The sequence below is a fragment of the Ambystoma mexicanum genome, chromosome 6q (assembly GCF_040938575.1).
Source record: "Ambystoma mexicanum isolate Mex_15411 chromosome 6q, UKY_AmexF1_1, whole genome shotgun sequence".
NCBI lineage: Eukaryota > Metazoa > Chordata > Amphibia > Caudata > Ambystomatidae > Ambystoma > Ambystoma mexicanum.
The window spans coordinates 335219935-335242448 of record NC_090937.1 but is presented as its reverse complement, the minus strand read 5'-3'; the positions used below and the strand labels follow the sequence as shown (position 1 = coordinate 335242448).

General features: G+C 44.2%; 1 protein-coding gene across 2 annotated transcripts in view; it reads right to left on the bottom strand.

Annotated features, from left to right (window-relative positions):
- The window catches only part of LOC138516014 (uncharacterized), a 536325-nt gene that overhangs the window by 353643 nt on the left and 160168 nt on the right, over positions 1-22514 (bottom strand). The window contains exon 3 of one of the 2 annotated variants that reach the window (XM_069630815.1): positions 10133-10198. The exons of the other annotated variant lie outside the window; for it this stretch is intronic. Coding sequence (XP_069486916.1) covers positions 10133-10164 — 32 coding nt within the window. The 5' untranslated portion in view covers positions 10165-10198. The remainder of the gene's footprint in view (positions 1-10132; positions 10199-22514) is intronic. 2 annotated transcript variants of the gene reach the window in all.

Here is a 22514-nt window from a genome sequence, read left to right as displayed (position 1 = left end):
TTAGATCTATAAACGGCATTTGATGCTGTTCACTACTTCATCCTGCTTGAACATCGTTCAATGGTGGGACTTTCTGGCCAGGTCTTGGCCTGGTTTAATCATTCCTGTATGAACGAACGCAACCACTCTCGCTTTCACCTTTTTGCTCTCAATCTGTCTCTCTCTCTTGTGGGAATCACCAGGGCTCCTCCTTGTCTCCCATTCTTTTCAATATCCATATTCAAACTTTAGTTGAGCTCATCCACTGTACGGCCTCCATTGCTACTCCTATGCTGATGATAAACAAATTATTGTATGGCTTAATCTAGCTCATCAAGATACCGTGACTCAGTTTAGAAGTTGCTTGGTGGAAGTGGGTTGTTGGATGAATGATAACTGGCTTAGGCTGAATGGGGGACAAGAGAGAGGTACTTGTGGTTTGCCCCCATTCTGTATATTCTCATTGGATCCCTGCTTTTTGGCCTTCTGTTCTTGGCCCTCCCTGTTCCTACTCAAATATCAGCTGTTTCGGGATCTTTGGGTGAAAATGACGGTTCTACGTTATTTCGCCAACCTATTTTTCAACGTGGGACTTTTCATTATTAGAATTTTCATCGCCAAAAACCCTGTTTTTTGTTTTTTTTTTATTCTGGGGTGGTTCCCCCCAGCCCCTCCTTACTATTATAATTATACCCCAGCCCCTACAAAACACCCCCCAAAATAAAAAATTGAAAAAACTGGGTTTTTCGCAATGAAAATTCTAACGATGAAAAGTCCCACGTTGAAAAATAGGTTGGCGAATTGCGTGTATACCAAAATGACTGCCTCATTGTCTAATGAAGCCCAGGTTGCTGCAATCTTCCAAGCTGCTTGCTATAACCTAAAGGTGTTGTGAAAAAATATGTCCTTTCTTTTTCACAAGCTGCATGCCTCTTTTGTTGGTTTTGTTGGCTTTAAACACAGTCTATTATTGCAACTTGGTGTGTCTTGCTCAACCCATGAATCTAACCCATCGTCTGCAGATGTTTCAGAATTCCACAGCCAGGATTGCCACTAAAACTCATTTTAGAGTCCACATCTCTCTTGTTCTTCACAAGCTTCACTGGCTCTTTATTTCTAAATGCATTCAGTGCATGCCCTTATGATTGGTGCATGGTGTTTTTTTTATGGAAAGGGTGCCGAATATCTGCAATCAAAATTCCATCCACATATCCCGAGCTGTTCACTTCATTCTATGGAGACTTTAGCATGAGGCTAAAGGTACATTCTCCACTACAGGGCCATACTCGTAGTATGGCAGAGTGGTAACATAGGCAGTAATTCCGTTACCTTTAATTTATTCCGACTCCACCTTACTTGTAATGAGGACAATAGTCTTTTAATCGCCCCAGCATCTTCTCTTCCTGACATGTTTCTTTTGCCATTGTAACAAATTGCTCTTTCGTCTATCTCCATCTCCATAAATCCTGATTGAGTTTGTAATTTCTGTTGCATTCCACAGCCACCACTCATTCCAGGTACATTCAACAATTCATCCTCACAACCTTTCCATCCCACTTTCCTCACTTTGCTGCCCTCTGATTTAATTTCCTTGTGAGTTGTGGCAATCCACACAACTTAAGTTAGATTTTAATAAAGTTCCATCGTTAAATCTCACAGCATTGGGAAACATTTCTATAATGTTCCTTTATTTTCTGAAAACTTAGATAAATCCTTCTTACTCCAAGTTCCGTTCTTTATCCTGCCCAAATCTCCTATTTCTACCTAAATCAATCTTTTATTTTGAATTAAGCAATCAAAATGTTCTTTTTACTTATTTGGAGCATTTCTTTTTCTTCCTCTTTATCTATACTTCATTAATGGTTTCTGCCGATATCATTTTATATTTGTATTAATATTTTTATTACATGTATTTAGCTCATTTTGCAAAAAAGCTCTAGTACAGAACAATAAAAAATTGTACAATCAAGATGAGTAAAACATTCCAGATGCAAAACAGAACAAGAGAGAAGGCAGGCTTTTAAATTAGACTGAACAATATGAAGGGAAGAGGAGGAACAAATAGAGCAAGGGAGGGAATTCCAGTGTTTCGGGGAAAGAAGAACAAAAGAGCAGAAGCGAGAATACGTATATGGAGATTTATGAACAGAGAGAAGGAACTGACTTTGAGAGCTAAGGCGGCTAGAGGGGAATAGAATAAAGTGAAGAAAGATAAGAAGGAGCAAGACAATAGATAGATCTAAAGACAATCAAAAGTAAATGATAAAGAAGATGAGACGTACAGTGACCAGTCCCCAAAATGCGTACGCAGCAGAATTGGTCCTTGTGGGCACCGTCTTTGCAGAAGTCCTGCTTGCTCGTTGGAGCCGAATGCGACCCCAGGGAGAGGCCCAGACCTGTTGTCGATTATCCACTAACAGAGGCTTTCAGAAGTACATTGACAGGTGAGTATAAATTGAGAAGGATAACAATATTTGGGTTTGGGTATGGTGCAGTATGATAGAGGGGAACACAAGATGAATGAATGTGAATGGGTAGACTGTTTTTTGATTGTTGATATTTTTATGGCAATTTTTTGATTTTCTTAAATGTTTAAGTTATACAGACAATATAAAAGAGAAAGGAAAGGGAGCCTCTCCATCTGAGGAGAGAAGGTCGCAGTGCACTGTCCCGACCAGTGCAAGGAAATACAATGGAGAAGAAACTTAGGAGCCCCATATAATTAGAGGGCTCGGGAACAAGTAGTGGTTGTTGTTTTAGCTTGTTATTTTAGCTCGTTGTTTTCAGTGTATTTTTTCATATGTATGGAGGAGGCCCAGGAGGAGTGTGTATGGTGTGAATGAAATGTGAGTAAAAGGGGTGTGTGTATAAAGTGAATTGAGGATGCTCTAAGGGGAAGAGAAATGATAAAAGGATATTTTTGTTTTGTATGAGTAACAATCGTGATTACATATTATGACTATATAGAGACAACTGTAACAGGCATGTGATGAAAATAATTTGACTGACACTGTGTTGTCTGGCGGTATAGACGGGAGAGGAGAATACTGTACACACCCTTGGGTGACACGCACTTTAGACAGGTGACAGTGATGGGAACAGACACACCTCTAACTAATATATGTAAAAGCCTCCCCCTGTACAGTGACAAGATAAAGAAATACCATAGCCACTGGGTGACAGAAACCGAAGGGGAAGGAATGCCCCACTCCTGGCCAGAGGAGGGGACCTTTGGTAAGTGTGCCTTAGACCACATGTCTACATGCTTGACTGTCAATTAAAAGGGGAAGCCACTGCAACACAGGAGAGAGGTGTTAGATTTGTGGCGGATGTTTGAAGAAACAAAAGCCCCAGTGAATGGAGAAATTGTGCCAGAAAACATGACAGGGATAAGCACGGGTGAAGGTGAGAAAAGGGAAGAAAAGACAAAGAAACTCGACCTGTTCTTAACAAGGCAGTGGAAGGGTGCACAAATACAACCTGTGTCTGGAGAAATGATATAGCAGATCATGGCACAGCCCTTGTTCCCCTGGACGTTGCACTCCCACAGTGTCCACCCATAAAGGGGCAAGTGCAAGAGATCTTGAGGTAGCATTATCCATCACCTGCACCAGATTAGCGAGGTTATGAGCAGCATCTGAAAACACGGGGTGACAGGAGCACAGGTGCTGCCCCCAGACACCCCGCCCTTACCAGCTGGGGAGGAGGGGAAATCAGGGGACTTCTTGTTCAGAATTGATAGTGTACCTGTATGGGCTGTAGGTGTGGAAAGGGAAAGGGGAAACGGATAGCCTGGGGTGACGGGAGCGCAGGTGCTGCCCCCAGACATGCCACCCTTACCACCTGGGGAGGAGTAGAAATCAGGGGGCTTCTTGTTCAGAATTTATAGTGTACCCATAGGGGCTGTATGTGTGGAAAGTGAAGGGAAACAGCCTGATGTATGAGAATGTAGGTTCGAGAAGAGGGCATGAGGAATACTGGCGTGATTTCAGGGATACAGAAGAAGGGGCAGTGGGAGGGGTACAAGTGGTACCTCTGACTACACCAAGAGTGGAAAGTTTGTGGGATGGGAGGTTTAGAGAGAGGTTTGGGAGAATGGCTTTGGCGAAGAAAAAGGGAGGTGGCTTCAAAGCTGGGCAAATAAAGTTGAAAATGCAAATGCCCCTGATCCACAAAGGAGCAGGCCATCCACATCATGTCCCTTTGGCACAGATGGACAAAAACAACCTTCTTAAGTCCCTTCCCCCACTCACGGCGGGTGTGTGGAAATGGATATACTGCAGGGGTGTCCCTCGCAATAGGAGACATCAAAAGTCTGTTAGTATCAGCATTGGGAGATCAGGCAGAGTCAGTGTGGGTGAAGGTGGGTACCCGGTTGTAACACTAAGCAACAAATCCCATGATGGGGCATCATTCAACAACATTAGGGCGTGTGTCTGGGATGCACTGCGGAGGGCCTTCCTGGATACTCCTGATTTACAATCGGTAATGCAATGCACTATGTGGGATGAGGAAGATGTTGCAGAGTACATTCTTTGGGTCCAGGTGATGTGGAGGGGGGAAATGGGCAGCGTGTCGGACCAATCAATGTCCATGTTTTACTTTATTGTTAAGCGGGGGCTCCCAAAGGAAGTACAGAAGGCCCTAGATAAAAAAAATAGCAGGGTCGGAAGAAAAAGGTTGGCCCGAAATTCAAAGTATCATAGTGCACCATTGTAGGAGGATCAAAGAGTATGAAAAAGGAAACTATCCAAAGAAGGTTGGCAGAGGAAGCAAAACTAGTGAAAGTAGCAGCGGTATTAGCAATATCCCCCACAGAACAGATGGGAGAAGAAGGATGTGCCTCAGTTGCCATACAGGCGAGGATGACAGCTGTGTGGGCAGACAACAGGCAAGGACAATGGGGAGGGAACCAACAGTATGCCGGACCCCAATGCCATGGAGGACCGCCAATAGGATGAGGTGGGTAGGGGAAAAGAGGAGGAGGATTCAGAGCGCAAAGACCGAGAGGAGGTGGGCAGGGGCAGTGCTGGTCATGCGGGAGGCGGGGGCACTTTGCCAGGGAGTGCTGCAACAGGCCAGGAGGAAACTATCACTATAATCAACAACCATACGGAAACCCCCACCCCGCAAGCCACAGGGACCCAACCAAGGATTGACCATGATCCCATACAAAATAAACCAAGCTTACACACAGCTACCTCCCCAGATGCCTGAACCCAGCACCTATCGCCACCCCACTCATGCCATGCAAACATAACAGAACAGCTCCAATTCTCATGTCGGGGGGAACAGATACCCTTTCTCCACTGCACTGAACGGCGCCACAGCACCTTATCAAGGTGCCTGCGTAATGGGAGGGGACCCCTTCGCATGTCCGGAGACAGACAAATGTCCTGACTAGGACAGCCCACAGAGAGCACTTGCGTATCCAGTACTATCAATGACGCTGCACCCAGAAGAGGAACTGCTGGTGGGGGCAGAGAAAGGAAATAAGCAATTCATCTTTATGGTGGACTCAGGGGTGGAAAAGTGATGTATGAGAGAAGGTTCCCTTTATCAGGACAAACTCTCGACACGCAAGGATTCTCTGGGGCTGCAGTAACGGTTCCATACACCGAAGATTTAGATGTCAAGATAGGGAGGACCTGATCAGCAAACTAAACATTGCCATATTTTTCACAGACGGAGGGGTTGTTTTTACCACCCCTGGCATGTGCTCCCTTCGAGCAATGTTAGTGATACATGCAGTGGCAAGTGAGATGGTGGTGAGAGGAATACCGATGAATCCAGATATGTTCATTTATGGCATTAGAGTGCTGGCCAGAGCAGTGCCCCAGCTCAACAGGAAGGAATGGGAAATTCCAGCATATTGTATCTTTCACCCTGGAGCAGTACCGCAGTAGTTGCTTGCACTATCCTGGCCTTAGACTTAGAGGGGTTGCAAGTGTCTGCAAAGAGAATTGCAGTACTGGGAACTGATATCCATGGGTGCACATAGCACACAGTTTTATGCATTGACCCTAATATAGCACTACAAGAATTGACCAATGAAGACTTGTTTGAGGATGATAACAATGATGGAGAGATAGTACTTGGGATGTGCATACCCTGTGACATCATGGTGCAGTACAGAAAAGTACAGAGTCCCCTTATGGCTATTGTCAGTGGGCCCCCCTCTTTCTGTGAAACAGATCTGCAGCAGGTCCTACCCCATTTGTGGACCACCAACCCGCATGATATGGGAATGTTAAAAGAAGTGACACCTGTAGAAATAACACTCAAACCAGGTGCAGTTTTGCCAAGGGTAAGACAATACCCCTTGTCCCGGAAAGCAGAGGAAGGAATTCAGGAGACATTGCAGGCACTATTACAGCATGGAATTATTGGCACTTCCATGTCCCCATGAAAAACTGCTATCTATCCCAACAAGAAGGCAACACGGGGGAGTTAGAGGATGATCCAGGATTTACGCCCCCAAAATGATATTGTACAGAAAGAATTTCCTCTTGTTACTAACCCTGTGCAGCATCCCGAAACAGGCCACCGCTTCACCGTGGTGGACCTGAAAAATGCATTTTTCTCAGTGCCACTTGATCGAGAGTCACAGTACCTGACAGCATTTACCCTGGGGGAATGACGATACGAGCACCAGCATTACCCTAGGGGTACTGTGAAAGCCCCAGCATCTTCAATAGAATATTGTATGAAGATCTTGGTAACATTCAGGTCCCAAGCACAATCTTTCAATTTGTAGATGACCTACTGGTCTGCAGTGACAGCGAGCAGATTTGTCGAAGGGACTCCATCACTTTTCTCCACCTCCTGGCATAAAAAGGGTACAAGGTAGATAAGGAAAAACACTGGTACTGTTTGGCAGAGGTCCTGTACTTGGGCCAGCTCATTTCCAAAGATGGCAAGAGGATAATTCCAGACAGAGCGGCAACAGTGCGTGCCACTGCCAAACCGAGCACAGTGAAAGAGGTGCAAACATTTTTGAGGCTTTGCAATTATTGCAGAGCTTGGATTTTAGGGTATGCAGTGTACACGGGACCACTCCTAGAAGGTCTCAAGGAAGTGCAGAAAGAGGGAACCCTCATCAAGTGGACAGAAGAAATGATAATTGGGTTCAATGACCTAAAGAATTTTATTTCAACAGCTCCAGTCCTAGCGACCCCAGGCTATACACAGGTTTTTGACCTATTTTCACATTCAAATAGTACATTCATGACTGCAGTGCTGACTCATGAAAGTTCTATGGGACACAAACCACTGGCATATTACAGTGGCACACTGGACTCTGTCATGCAAGGCCAGCGCTTGCAGCATTGATCAAGAGACGGGTGAAAAACATGTTGGGGAATTTATGGTGAGATTACAAGAAGGGGAGTATGAACCATTCATCATGAAAAGATTACCAATGCATTATTCTGCCCAGGCAGCAGAACTTGTATCCCTGATTGAGGCCCTTCGAGTGTCCAAGGGATGGATGGAGTGTAACCATTTACTCCGATTCTGCATACGTCACCACGACAGTGCACGCAGGACTGTCCAGTTGGAGAAGGAGAGGGTTTATAAGGGCAGACAGCTCGCCAGTGCAAAATGCCGAGCTATTAAAAACATTGATTTTGGCCCCCAAAGAACCCTCTGTAGTGGCGGTTGTTAAATTCTTTGCACACACACAGAGCACTGACAAAATATATTTGTGAAACACAGCCGCTGACATGGCAGCCAAAAGAGCATCATATCTCACAGTACACGTGGGTGCAGAATGTATTCTGGCAAGTGTGGACTCAACGCAGAAAACAGACTCATACACTGTACTCCCCATAACACAAATAATTGAGTTGCAGAGCAGGGAACCAACCGAAGAACACGACCTATTGCTTAAATGCAGATGCACCCAATTCCCTACCAATCTCCTGTGGAGACAACAAGTAACAGGAAAGGTTGTCATGCCTGTCGAGGTAGCATACACAGCATTCGAACATTTACATTTTCCATTGCACAGTTGAAAGCAACATATTGCTGCCGATCTACGGGAAGATTGGTTCATCCCAATTTGCAAGAGCACCTGACACAAATGGTGGTCCAATGAACCACATGTCAAGTGTTCAGCACAGGGATGACATTAAGAACAGTACAGGGAAAATGACCCCGCCCTGTGGGCCCGTTCTGTGAGCTACACATTGATTACATGAACATGGGAGGGAGGTGCAATGGGGCCCAATAATTGATTGTGGTGGCATGTCCATTCTCTTGATGGGTGGAAGCAGGGCCCTGTGCCCACCCAGGTGCAAAGTGTAGAGCGAAATTCCTTGTAAGGGTAGTATTTCTCCAATGGGGAGTATGTGACATCATACGTTCAGACAATGGGACTCACTTTTCAATTAATTATTTAAAGAAGTAACCGCTCTTTTAGGGATCAAACACAAAATGTGCTCAATTTACCACCCACAAGCAAACGGATGGTAGAAAAAGTAAACAGCCTCCTTAAGATACAACACAATTGGGTATATTGCCTACCCTTAGCATTGTTTGAATTGCGCACACAGCCCAGCAAGTACCACCACTTGACCCCCACCAAAAGAATGACTGGTCGACACATGCACAAGCCACTGTTGCCAGTGAGTAGAGCATCTGATGCACAAAGAACAGCCCTGTTTTAGGAGAGGAATTCAAACAGTACCTCATGTAACTCACACGTGCGATAAGATGCATCTCAAAACAAATAGCACCCCTGCACACAGAAGACAGAGACACTACAACGGGCCCCCAATGGACTCCACCCCAAACCAGTACTTGTTGCCAGGGGAATGGATCTACATGCAGAGTTTTGTCTGCAAGTGGAACAATCCAAGGTTCCACGTGATGTACTCCACCCTGCTTGCCATAAATGTAAACGAGGTGTGATACTGGATACACCTCTCAGATGTTCGTAAAGCAAAGGCAATACTCCCCTGAGTACCCAAACAGGGGAACACACAACTACCACTACCTCAAAATAAGTAGCTCTATGACATTTTTTATTTGTGCATGTGAAAATGTTACAATGAACATGCATTGCTGCTAAAGCATGAGCTACAACAAGTAACTCTCTCTTTCTCTCTCTCTCTCTCTCTAGCTCTCTCTAGCTCCGTCTATCTTTCTCTGTGTCCCTGATTCTGCTTCCATTTACCTATCCCATTCTCTCCCTCTCTGCAGGTGCAACGATTATGGAAAGGACACCTCTGAACGTAAATGCAAATGTAGATAGCATTTGGAATAGAGTTAGTTTTACAAGAGCATATAGTTTCAACTGCGGAATGCACTTCTCAGCAATATTGTTTACATTATTAATGTTGATATTAGGTATCTAATCTATTGGGGAGCATATTTTATCTGGGGGAACCATATAAAAGAAAGGGTGAGGGGGCAAATGGAAATCAGATGGATATAAATGGAATTGGAATGGACATATATCCTTAAATCTCACACGTTTATATACAAATACAAAAAGAAAGGTCCCAGGTATTCTGATATCGACTGAAAATGTAACTGAAAGATCACCATATGCCCCAAATGCCTCTTCCACATCCTCTATAGTATTGAACTCCCAAGCATCTACCTCAGTATTTAACATGTTGGTTACTCCAGCCCCTAACAAGTTTATAAATTCTTCCTGTTTTTTAACCTCGAATGAAAGTATGAATGAAAGTGCCCTAGTAACAAGTACCAAGCAGTCAGTTCTGTCAAACCACACAAGATTAAACACTACAAATACGACATATAGCGACTCCCATTCCACATTGTGTAATAGTTTTATTTTCCAGTTATTAAAACCATGTGTATAAAGGTCCTCATGTTACACTAACTGAACCTGTAGAACAATGTTGAAGGGAAGAACATTTCCCCTGCGTAGTGATAGAAGAAAACGTCAGACGTGCCAAAATAAATATGATGCATATTATGGTTTAGGATTAGACGCGGTGGAAGACCTTCACCATCCCGGCCACTCAAATAGCTGGTACTCCAACATGAGTGCAATGAGATGGCGAATGCCTAATGGGTGTTGCTACGTGTGTTACCTAATACTGCATGCACGTGGGGCGCCCAAGATCTTAATGCCACAAGATGTACCCTTAGAACAAGCACAAGGTCTGATTCAACTTACACTATGTAGGATAAAAGGAACTTTTCAGGCATGCAGCATTCATCTACAACTCCTCGAGACAGGCACCTGAAAATGCAAAACAGGCAAATCAATGGGCAAAGTATACAGAAAATAAGTGGCAAGAAGCAACTTTTATGTGCAAAGCAGAAGGACGCATTGGTTACTCGGAAAAACGCGAGCTCTCTTAGAACAAGCATGTGCACAAATATGGACAGAACATCTTGCAAAACTAACGTGGGTTACAGTAACTGAGAAGCATGTGAAAGTGCACCAGGAATAAAGCTATGAACTTTGATTTTACGCCGAAGGAACTGTCTCGTGGGATCGAACAAATTTTGCAATAGGACACTGCTTATTCCAGACTTCCAAAAAGGGAATGCAGCGCTGATGGACTTCTACTGGGTCTGCGGTCAGAGAGCTTACTTGATGATGGAAGGGGCTATTGTTCACTTGCAACACTACACTCAGCCCTATTCAAAGTGCCCAAATAACACCTGAAGGGGGGACCCATGCCTGACAAGGAAGAAGGAGCACCTGATACGGCAGAAGTAATACCAACAACTCCACACCCAGACTTCCGTGTCCTTCCGGAAGAGAAGCGCTGTGTTCAGCTCAGCAAGAACAAACAATCATCCAACTATTTGTCTCAGGATTCCTCTGATCTGCTTGCATGGATACCAGATTAATATAAACTATACAGCGCAGCATCGAGACAAGGGCCAACTCAAAATGGCTCCAGATCATCAGGTGGGAACTGATCCAGCTGGCAAACGATACTGAAGAAGGGTTCAACACCATCAAAGTAGAAATTAGACCACTGCAGTTAATGACAATGCAAACCCGATATGTCCTCGACTTCCTCACAGCCATGGAGGTTGGGGTTTGCAAAAAGATCGAGAGTTTATGTTGCACATTAGTGCCTCCTACAGACACTGAAAATGGAACACTATCACAGTGCATGAACTTGGGGTGAAAATTAAGAAGGAAACAGGAATGCAGGAGGATGATTGGGTGAACATGGCATATGGCTGGGTACCATCCTGGCTTAGAACGAGGCTAAAGATGCTGGTCCCTATCATTGTGTTCATATTGTTGATTATTTACACGTGCCAGTTGGGTCTTCATTGTTGTGCCAAAGCAGTACCTAATAGTGCAATAACGATGGCGAGAAATTGGAGAAATAATAATAAAATACCTTGTGCCACACATGAAGTAGAAATCCAGACAGAACAAGATGATGAACCTAAAAACGGTATGGTTCCAGTGTATCAAATGCATGAGGATGAGGTGGACACCCTATATCACACAACCATTGCACCCCTACCTGACCCCGATAATTATAAGGACGTTTGGTTGGACCTAGCTGAGGATGGGGGATGCATCTACATGACATGTGCACCTGAACAGTATGCACAATGAACCCGTAGGCCCTTCAAGAGAGGTGGCGCTCTTTAGGATGGATGGGGATGCAGATCTTACTCTCGCACAAATAATCAGACTGACTCAGGAAGTTGGCAAAACACAATAGTTTTTAATTGTAATTCTCGAAAACAGGGAGTTCAACGGGCATCAACGGATAAACCCACAGCATAAGTCTCAATGATTCACATGAAAAAACAGTTCTGATAGCAAAAACTCATCATCATTTACGTCATACTACGTGGCAAAATAGAAAACCTAAGGGGGGTTATGATAGGCTTAAGGGGAACATATAAGTATACTTTCTATATAGGGACGGGTTGTGATTGGGTCTCTAAAGTCAGGTGAACAGCTATGCCCACCCCTAGAGCAAGCCATCTTCCGTATCATGCAAATTCACAATGTTTAATTGGCTTTCAAACTATAGGGCTCTTTGCTACGTGGCCTTCTACAATTGGTTGGCACACGTGTACCCTTCTGGAATATTCCACTCGCTAGCAGCACGCAAGCTGGTACCCCAGCTGCTGGAGGGTTGGACTTGACCATACCTCCCCACCCAATTAGCCCAACATCCATATCATGCAAATACACAATGTTTAATTGGCTTTCAAACTATAGGGCTCTTTGCTACATGGCCCTCTACAATTGGTTGGCACACGTGTACCCTTCTGGAATATTCCACTCGCTAGCAGCACGCAAGCTGGTACCCCAGCTGCTGGAGGGTTGGACCTGACCATACCTCCCCACCCAATTAGCCCAACATCCATCATCACTCCTACTGTCTGACATTCAATTAGTCCTTTGAACTTGGCCTTGCAAAGGATCACTGTGCCTGAGAATAAAAGGGAGTGTGAGCTTGGCCTTATCTTCTGGTCTTCGTGTAGCTTGCCCAAAGTCTATTTTCAACTGACAATGTGACAGGAGACCACGTTTTGAGCTCCTTATTTTCATTTAACACTATTAAATGATTAACACCTGGAACTTCTAGTGTTTTTCGATTACACCTCAACAGGAGCCTGTCTTGCTTCTCACGTTCATTGTATCTCCTCGAATAGATAATCAGTTTCTTGGCTGCCCCAAACCTTAAGACTGTGCCAGACAAACCTTCTTGAATCGTCCTTTGCCACCGGCTGTTTTCTTTAACTGTGCCACACTTTCAGCCCTTATATTCAAGGGGTCCAAGTTTGCTTAGCATGCATTGTGGAACATCCAGATTCTATACACACTTATATATTTATTGGCGCCACTGCCTGCAGTCTATTCAATATTTATAACCATCCTTATGATTACTTATTCTACTTGCGTTACTGCAGCTGTATAATTATTAGACGTTTTTGCATTTTCTTCAGTGCTCTACGCATGTGCAATATCCATTTTGCTCATAATATGTTATTCAATGTTTTACTTTGCTATCAGATTCTATAAGTTCTATGTACTCTCTTCATTAGCATGTCTTCCTGGTGTGTCATTTTTGCTTCATGTGATGTCACCAGCCTTCTCTTTCATTCATCTTCACAATTCTTCCGTAACTTCTTTCAGAAGACTGTCATTTCTTTGCGAGTACATCATTTAGGGTTTTCTCAATGGATACTTTGTTTCGAAGATGTTTTTTCACGGTATAGGTTAGCATTATTGGCTTTGCACATGTCGCAATTTTTGGTTTCCAACATATACTCAAAATGGGGCGGGACTTTCGATAGAGGCACTTGGCTTCTCCTCTACAGCAACAGGGGGAAAGTTTGAGATGTGTCTGTAGAGCATGGATGCCCATAAATGGTACCCCAGCATCGGAAGAGGCAGAAAGACATGCTAATGAACGAAAATATGGATGGGGGGTGAATTTGTTACTGTAGAAGTAATGAAATGGGGAACTGTTGGGATGGAGAGGAGTCTATCCCACCCACCTAGACACTTCCAAATAAGGCAAACCCCATACAAGGCTATTTAACACACAAGGGGGGATTAGCCCACAGTCCCAGATATCATTCAAGAGCCCTGAAGCACATAGAAGTAGGTGAATAGCACTAGTCCTGCCTGTGACTCGCGACTCCATTTTGTATTAGTCCAAGAACAGACAAGCTGCTGGCTGTGATGCTCATGTCCCGAGTACACACAGAGGTGCCAGGCTCAATATTGGCACAACAAGTCAGCTCCGCACAAGCCCTGTTCCCACAGAAGTCCATTTCCCTCTTGTTCCTCCAGTGTTGTGAATATTTAGTATCACCTCTAGGAATGTGCCCTGTGCAGAGTGTGAGACAGTACCAGGCCCGGTGCTGCGTCCATTAATCTCCACTAACCTGCCATCAGGTCCTTGACCCTGACCGAGCCAGGTCGGAGCTGGCCACACTCCACCGACCTGACACTCAGGTCCTAACCTCTCCAATGTACCCACGACAGATCTAAAACCTTCACAACCATATATCTCCCTAACAGCAACACAAGTCTCCTGTAACATGAGGTATCGGGAAGGGTAGATCACAGATCAAACCCCAGGTGGGAGACCTTGGGTGTGGGAACTGCGGTATTAATGAAGTCCTGAATGTATGGGTCAGCATGACTGTATTTTATCCCCCCCCCCCCGGCACCCCTTTCCTGTGATGCCCAGGTGCTTGCAATAATGAGTGAATAGTCGGTTTTAGTTGTTTAAGATACATTGGCCCTCATTACTACTCTGGCGGTAGCCGTGCTGTTAAAAACGGCATGGCTGCCACCCGAGTTCCATTTTTTCCAGCACCCGTGAATGGGCAAGAACCGGGTCATGCCGAGTTAGGCAGACCCGGTACTTGCCCATTTTCGGGTGCTGGAATCAAGGGCCTCCTCATCCCCCATTCTGCCCCCTAGTGCTGCATGGGGGTCGTCGGAGGCATCGGCACAACTCTGCATGTGCTCTGCTCGTGGGTGCCGTTACACCTGTCAGGAAAAACCTAGCGGGTGAAATGGTTCCCGCGGTTAGAGCCCGTAGTATGGTGGTCTGGGTAGTACGGTACTGGCATGCTTACCGGTACCGTACTTCCGATACCGCCATCCTGGTAATGAGGGCCTTTGTGTCTCATGTATGCCCTAAACTTCACTGCAAGGATGAGCCCAGCTGAACCACGTGGAGCCAGATCGACAGAAAAGAAGCAGGCAATTATTGCTTGGCATCACCTATGGAGCAACCCCATGTGTAGGGTGCCTTCAATCAGTGATCCTGGAGTGCACCCCATAGTGTGACTTTTTTTAAGTTATGAACCACTTTTTTCTAACCTAATACCAGAGCGCTCTCGAGCAGCAGAGTCCTTTGCTGATATTTGTGTTTTGTATGAGTAAACATTGTTATCCTTGCAAAGCTATCTCTTGGCTTCTTTCCCTAGCGGGTTTTATTTACTCTTGTGTGTGCGTTTTGTGAGACTAGCCTTCACGTGCAACAAATAATCTTCTCTTCTTCTATAATCTGAGACATAACTGCTCCCAATCCTTTTGTACTCGTGTCCAATGTCACCTCAGATAGCAGTAATTTGGAATATCCTCCTAAACTGGGTGCACTACACAGCTCCTCTCGTATCCTTCTGACCAAACTCCCACATCCCTCCATTTGAACGTCACTGCCTTTTTGTCAGTTCTCTTCGCAGAGGCGTGATTTCAACAACCCCCCCTTACAAATGTGCTGTAGAACTCTGATAATCCTAAAAACGAGTGAGCCTCTTCAACAGTAGCAGGTTTAGGTGTCCCCTGATGGCGTCCATAGTGTCTATTTTTGGTTTATATCCAGACCCATTAAATCATGTGGCCTAGTTATGGAGACTACTAAATTCTATAGTTAATCCACTTCTGGAATGTATTTTAGCACACGATTCAACCTCTCCTCATGAGCTTCATTGTCTTTGCCACGAATCAAAATAGCATCTTGATATACCAACACTCCAGGTTTTCTGTTCAATAGATGTGTCATTACTCTCTGAAAAACTGCTACTGCAGATGCAAGTTTAAAGGCCATCCTGCAGAAGCAAGACATCCTAAATGACATTACAAACGGCGTTAAGTGTCTGCTGTCCATGGTGATATTGGTGGCATTTGAGTTTGTTATTTCCTCTGCGACTCCTTCTAGTCATAACTTGTGCTTCTTTGGACTCTTCACTCTCCTGAGTACACACAGTTATCTACTTTTTCTGACAAACCTCGGCAAAATTCCCCCTCCTTTCACAATGAGAACATCTCTGGTTAAGGCCCGGACATTGCTGTGTGTTTGCGTAATGTCATAGTTTTCTGCTTTGTCAACATTGTATTCTCTCTGTGATCAAAGTTGTGAATTTAGGTTCCCCATGTTGTTTGTACTTTTTCTCTTGAGAGTCATTGTGCTTCCTAGACTTTGCTAATCTTCTTGTAATCGTTTGCTTCTTCACTAGTGGTTTGGGTTGATGGCATTAACTGCAAGGACTTCCTCTGCAGCAATGTTCCTTTTCTCTTTAGCAACTTTGATATACAATTCCGTATGTTAAACTTGTTTTGGTATTGTGATTGTTTTGTCTACTGTGGGTTCTCCACACGTCCACAAAAATGTTTCTTTTGTTGAATGCTTGGTACGTATTATGATTTAGTCCCTAATTAATTCATCAGGACCAATTCCTGTGCCAAATTTGCATAATGCTGTTAATGTCTTTTGAGCGGTGAGACTAAATGTTCCACTCCTTCATATGTCCTCTGTTTCCCGAGTAGAAGTGAAATCTGTTAATGGGGATATATACTTTGGGCACAAGGTACTTATCCAATTATCTCAGTGCTAGATCATAAACATTCATGTCTCCACCTCCGTGTTCCCCTGACGTCAACAGCGGTAGTTCTCTGAACATTTTCCTGTCTGGTCCCAGTACATGTAATAGTAAGAACTTATTTTTTTTTCTGATGTGAAATGTATGTTGTCTACTGCTGCAATATAATTTTTCTATCAGTCCCATGATTCCTCCCATGGGATCAGCGGCTATCCAGGTGTGGTCAAAAAGCTTCGGGGTGGATAACCAATACTGTTTTGCCTTGTTACTCACAAATATTTCTTCCTCTTTCTTGTGCTTCTTCATTAAATTAAATCCCCTTACTTCTACAGCAGATGGCACTGTGTTCCTCCTATATGATATGATATGATAGGTCATTTATAACGCGCCTATACAAAAGTCTTTCTAGGCGTGACAAGACAAAGAAGGGGGGACAGAGGTGGACAAAACAATGCTCTTACTAGGCCTTGTGTCATTCAAATGGTGCAAGTGCGGGGGGAGGGCGAGGAGAAGTGCCAGAGGGGAGGGGCAGAACAGAGTGCAAATAACTCGTAAGTGCTTCGGTTGGAACCTCATCAGTACAGAGAGGAATGGGACTGTAGGGTTGCAGAAACAATCGCTTAAGTGGTTGGGATGCCCGCAGCCAGTGCAAGGGAAGTTCTCCTTTTTTTTGGTGGGGAGCTGTCATCCATGACAATGCGGGCCTTAACATTTATTGGTTGCTTGTCACTAGTGTCCTGTTTCTTGAAAGCCCCCCACCAGAGATGTAGTGCTGTGTCCTCCCTCACACTCTCACTCTCACAACTGTCACTTTGCAAACGTGCCCGGCACCCCTTGTTATCCCGGGATTTGCATCCATGCTCCCTGAGGCATCCAGCGGTCCTGCGATCCAACGCTGACGGCCGCCCTGAGGAAGCCAAAGAAATAGTGCAGATTATAGCAACATTCAAAGATGAGTGATGGAACTAAAAGAAATGTATTGGTACAGCTAGTGGAATAGGTGGAAGTTGTATAGGAGTATTCAGATACCAACTATTGTTCTGCCGGAGTAGTACAATGGCTTTGGAAGTATTGCTTAACGTTTTGGTGTACTCTCTCTGTTTGGCTGCTTATTTTGGGGAATAAACTGGGGAAAGTTGTATCACAATAAATAAGAGTCTTTGAGAGAAACGCTCGAGAAAAGGGTAGTCAAATCAGGGAACTAATCAGAACGAAAGACTGTGCAAAGTCTGTGAAGACAGACTATAGCGCTTAGGAAGGGCATGCCCGTTTTCAGGCACAGATGACATTCTTGAAATGGTTCAAAGTGGGTCATTTTGGTGTTGGCTAGTCCCACATTCCGGACATAATTGAAGCCTCAGGGCAGAGACACATAACAGAAATGACAGTGATTGGGCAGAAGACTAAGACAACAATGAAACAGAGCCAACGCTGATCAGCTTCTGCAACATTTGGGAATTATCCTTCCAGCTGTGTATCTAAGGGGTTTCACGCTGCATGCCCACTTCTCACCCTCTTGCCTAATTAAAAGATGGTAGGATGGTGATGAAGCACATGCTCCTCCACCAATGTGGGGGTTCAGCTTCCTCTGACTGATAGTTAACTGGCATTGCAAGGTGTGTATGCCAGTCACCTTTCAATGCTAAATATTTTGATGTGATTTTAAATATGTGTATATGCAAGGCATATATTGTGGTATTGGTATTGTGATTGTTTTGTCTACTGTGGGTTCTCCACACGTCCACAAAAATGTTTCTTTTGTTGAATGCTTGGTACGTATTATGATTTAGTCCCTAATTAATTCATCAGGACCAATTCCTGTGCCAAATTTGCATAATGCTGTTAATGTCTTTTGAGCGGTGAGACTAAATGTTCCACTCCTTCATATGTCCTCTGTTTCCCGAGTAGAAGTGAAATCTGTTAATGGGGATATATACTTTGGGCACAAGGTACTTATCCAATTATCTCAGTGCTAGATCATAAACATTCATGTCTCCACCTCCGTGTTCCCCTGACGTCAACAGTGGTAGTTCTCTGAACATTTTCCTGTCTGGTCCCAGTACATGTAATAGTAAGAACTTATTTTTTTTTCTGATGTGAAATGTATGTTGTCTACTGCTGCAATATAATTTTTCTATCAGTCCCATGATTCCTCCCATGGGATCAGCGGCTATCCAGGTGTGGTCAAAAAGCTTCGGGGTGGATAACCAATACTGTTTTGCCTTGTTACTCACAAATATTTCTTCCTCTTTCTTGAGCTTCTTCATTAAATTAAATCCCCTTACTTCTACAGCAGATGGCACTGTGTTCCTCCTATATGATATGATATGATAGGTCATTTATAACGCGCCTATACAAAAGTCTTTCTAGGCGTGACAAGACAAAGAAGGGGGGACAGAGGTGGACAAAACAATGCTCTTACTAGGCCTTGTGTCATTCAAATGGTGCAAGTGCGGGGGGAGGGCGAGGAGAAGTGCCAGAGGGGAGGGGCAGAACAGAGTGCAAATAACTCGTAAGTGCTTCGGTTGGAACCTCATCAGTACAGAGAGGAATGGGACTGTAGGGTTGCAGAAACAATCGCTTAAGTGGTTGGGATGCCCGCAGCCAGTGCAAGGGAAGTTCTCCTTTTTTTTGGTGGGGAGCTGTCATCCATGACAATGCGGGCCTTAACATTTATTGGTTGCTTGTCACTAGTGTCCTGTTTCTTGAAAGCCCCCCACCAGAGATGTAGTGCTGTGTCCTCCCTCACACTCTCACTCTCACAACTGTCACTTTGCAAACGTGCCCGGCACCCCTTGTTATCCCGGGATTTGCATCCATGCTCCCTGAGGCATCCAGCGGTCCTGCGATCCAACGCTGACGGCCGCCCTGAGGAAGCCAAAGAAATAGTGCAGATTATAGCAACATTCAAAGATGAGTGATGGAACTAAAAGAAATGTATTGGTACAGCTAGTGGAATAGGTGGAAGTTGTATAGGAGTATTCAGATACCAACTATTGTTCTGCTGGAGTAGTACAATGGCTTTGGAAGTATTGCTTAACGTTTTCGTGTACTCTCTCTGTTTGGCTGCTTATTTTGGGGAATAAACTGGGGAAAGTTGTATCACAATAAATAAGAGTCTTTGAGAGAAACGCTCGAGAAAAGGGTAGTCAACTCAGGGAACTAATCAGAACGAAAGACTGTGCAAAGTCTGTGAAGACAGACTATAGCGCTTAGGAAGGGCATGCCCGTTTTCAGGCACAGATGACATTCTTGAAATGGTTCAAAGTGGGTCATTTTGGTGTTGGCTAGTCCCACATTCCGGACATAATTGAAGCCTCAGGGCAGAGACACATAACAGAAATGACAGTGATTGGGCAGAAGACTAAGACAACAATGAAACAGAGCCAATGCTGATCAGGTATGTGAGATAAGGGAACATACAACTCAACATAGGTTATGGGACCATGCGGTCAACATTCTCTTGCGTGTTGAAATCTCCACACCTGAGCTGCACAAAACAATCTAAAATATTAGAAGAAAACTCAAAGGACGAGGCAAAGAACAAAAATAAATTCCATCGGCATAGTACCAAGGGAATTGGATCCCCCCTGACTGCAGCTTTAAGTTTGTGTCAATGCTCTGGTCCTTGTCTACAGGTTGACAGGATTCACAAACCCATCTATATAGAATGAGCAGCAGAGACCCTCTGATGCCCAGTGGGCACAGCTTTGATAAGCCTACTGTCTCACCTCCTGCCATTTTAGGCAGAAGTGGGTCTTCATCCTCAGGAGTTGAGGGTGTATGTTGGCATAGCCTGGCTGCTTGACCCCCTCCCTGCTCTAAGTTCTTAGTCCCTGCCCCCCTCCTTCTATGAGGTTGCACCATCTCGTTCCCCCTCCCATATCTGTGAAATCTTCCCTCAACTGACCTGGTCAGTGGGATTTTCACTGGACTCGCTGGCTAGTAGGAGTATCTGTTGTCTCCCCCACCTCCTCCGGATTTTCAATTCTATTTCAACCGCTAATCTTTTTCAGTATTCCTCTGCAGATGGTAGTGAATTTCTCACCCTTCACCTCCTCAATTACTCTCCATCTCCCAATAAACATGCCTTACTCTAACCTCCTCAATAGCTCCAAAGAGGATAATAATTGTTCAATAACTCTGCCTCCAACCTCCAATTCCCTCCTTGCTCTTCATGTGCCACCAAACGTCTTGCTCCAACTCCTGCTTGAAGCCCCCACACTGACAGACAGAGTTGGCTGGGTTACATAGGATCCACACTTCTCCCTGTGAGTGGGCATTGGGAAAGGATTTGCTCCTGGAGTAATGAGTGTTGTTTGGGCTTAGGGAGTGGGCCATAATTCTCATAAGGCCTAAGCCATTTTAAGATCCAATTGGTTTTATGTGCGAGCCTGGGAGCTTTCTATGTCCAGCATATACGTTTGTATTCTTAGAATCATCTGGTAAGCATGTAGATGCTTTCCCCATTGATATAAACTAAGCCTCCTCCAGCGATGCAACTTTGTTTCACCTGCACATCTTTGATTATGACACTATAAAAACATGTGATTGTCCCAATAAGGCACTCAAAGACCGGGGAAAAATACTCGGGGAAAAGCAAAATTGTCTCAACGAATTGAATGCAATTTATTTCCCCAATTATACAAACGTCAATTTATCAACATGCATATATTAATTTGTATGCAGGGAAGAGAAATAAAAACGTTTTCAAATCATACAATTCAATATTTATTTATTAAATCACTTACGTTCAAAACATTCCAACAATAAAGTGCCTTGCATATACACATATTTAAAATCACATCAAAATATTTAGCATTGAAAGGTGACTGGCATACACACCTTGCAATTCCAGTTAACTATCAGTCAGAGGAAGCTGAACCCCCACATTGGTGGAGGAGCATGTGCTTCATCACCATCCTACCATCTTTTAATTAGGCAAGAGGGTGAGAAATGGGCATGCAGCGTGAAAGCCCTTAGATACACAGCTGGAAGGATAATTCCCAAATGTTGCAGAAGCTGACAATGAGTTGCACAAGTCTCTTAGTTTTACCAGTGTCTGCAGAGTTACAAAGGCAATGAAAGCAGTGCAGCAAGGATGTGAGTACTTTATTGGCGTTAAATGAGCAAATCCAGACTGGAACCAAACATTGACCAAATGTTGAACTGTGATAACGATTGATTGCCATGTGTCAGCTTCACAATGTCATAAAAGTCACTCATGGAAGAATTCCAATTAGTTATATTCCACCTGTTTTTAAAGTACATATTTGCAGTTTTTATCAGCAGCATGCAAAATGGTGCCAACGAGGAATGGTCATTTTCTGTTATGGATGGAAGAATAGACAGTCTGTATTTGACATGGTGGAGACATATATAGAACCTATCAGCTTGTAGGGCTGCCTTAATATCCTACTTGCTTAGCTCTGCTATTGTAAACATTTTATGTGGTATTTTCTAAAGAGACATTTTAGAAATTTGCAATTTTAGAAAAGTGCAAAAAACAAGTAACAGCTGCAGAACATGTACATATACATCAGCAAATTCGTGCAACTGGAACTCACATGTTTCCAGCCATGGTGCTCCTCTCGAAGAGAATGGAGTATGCAAAAACCGCTCAGTGGTCCAGCTTCAGTTCCAAATGATGAATTGAACATATTGCTAGTGGTATTCTACTGTGCCCTGTGAAAGGTGGCTCGGTGTGCACTGTTTTGGTTGTAAAATACCAGGAGCAGGGCACAAGACAAAAACAGATGTAGCACCACGGTTAAATGGCGTGTTTAATTAGGCCAGTCACCAACACTGAAGTCAATAATTGGAGCTGTGGTGCAGTAGTGGTATCCTTATCAGATTATGATAATGTTCGTTTTAGCCATACCACAACATATCTTCACATGATTTCATGGAACACATAATTAAGCATATGTTAAAAGGAAGCAGCAATTACAGAATATGGATATGTTCTCTTAGTGCCATTTGCATCAATGGCATCCAGATCCCAGTCTCCTCCTCAGTGAAAACCTTGGGTGCCCACCTGGATGACACCCTCTCACTCACACACCAAGTGAAATCCATTGCCTCCTCTGCCACATATACGTCAAAGCTGATTATCGCCTCCAGACAGTTCCTATGTCTAAACAGTTGCATAACTATTGCCCGAGCTGTCATTGTGTCAAGGCTGAATTAGTGCAACGCTCTCTTTGCCAGCACCT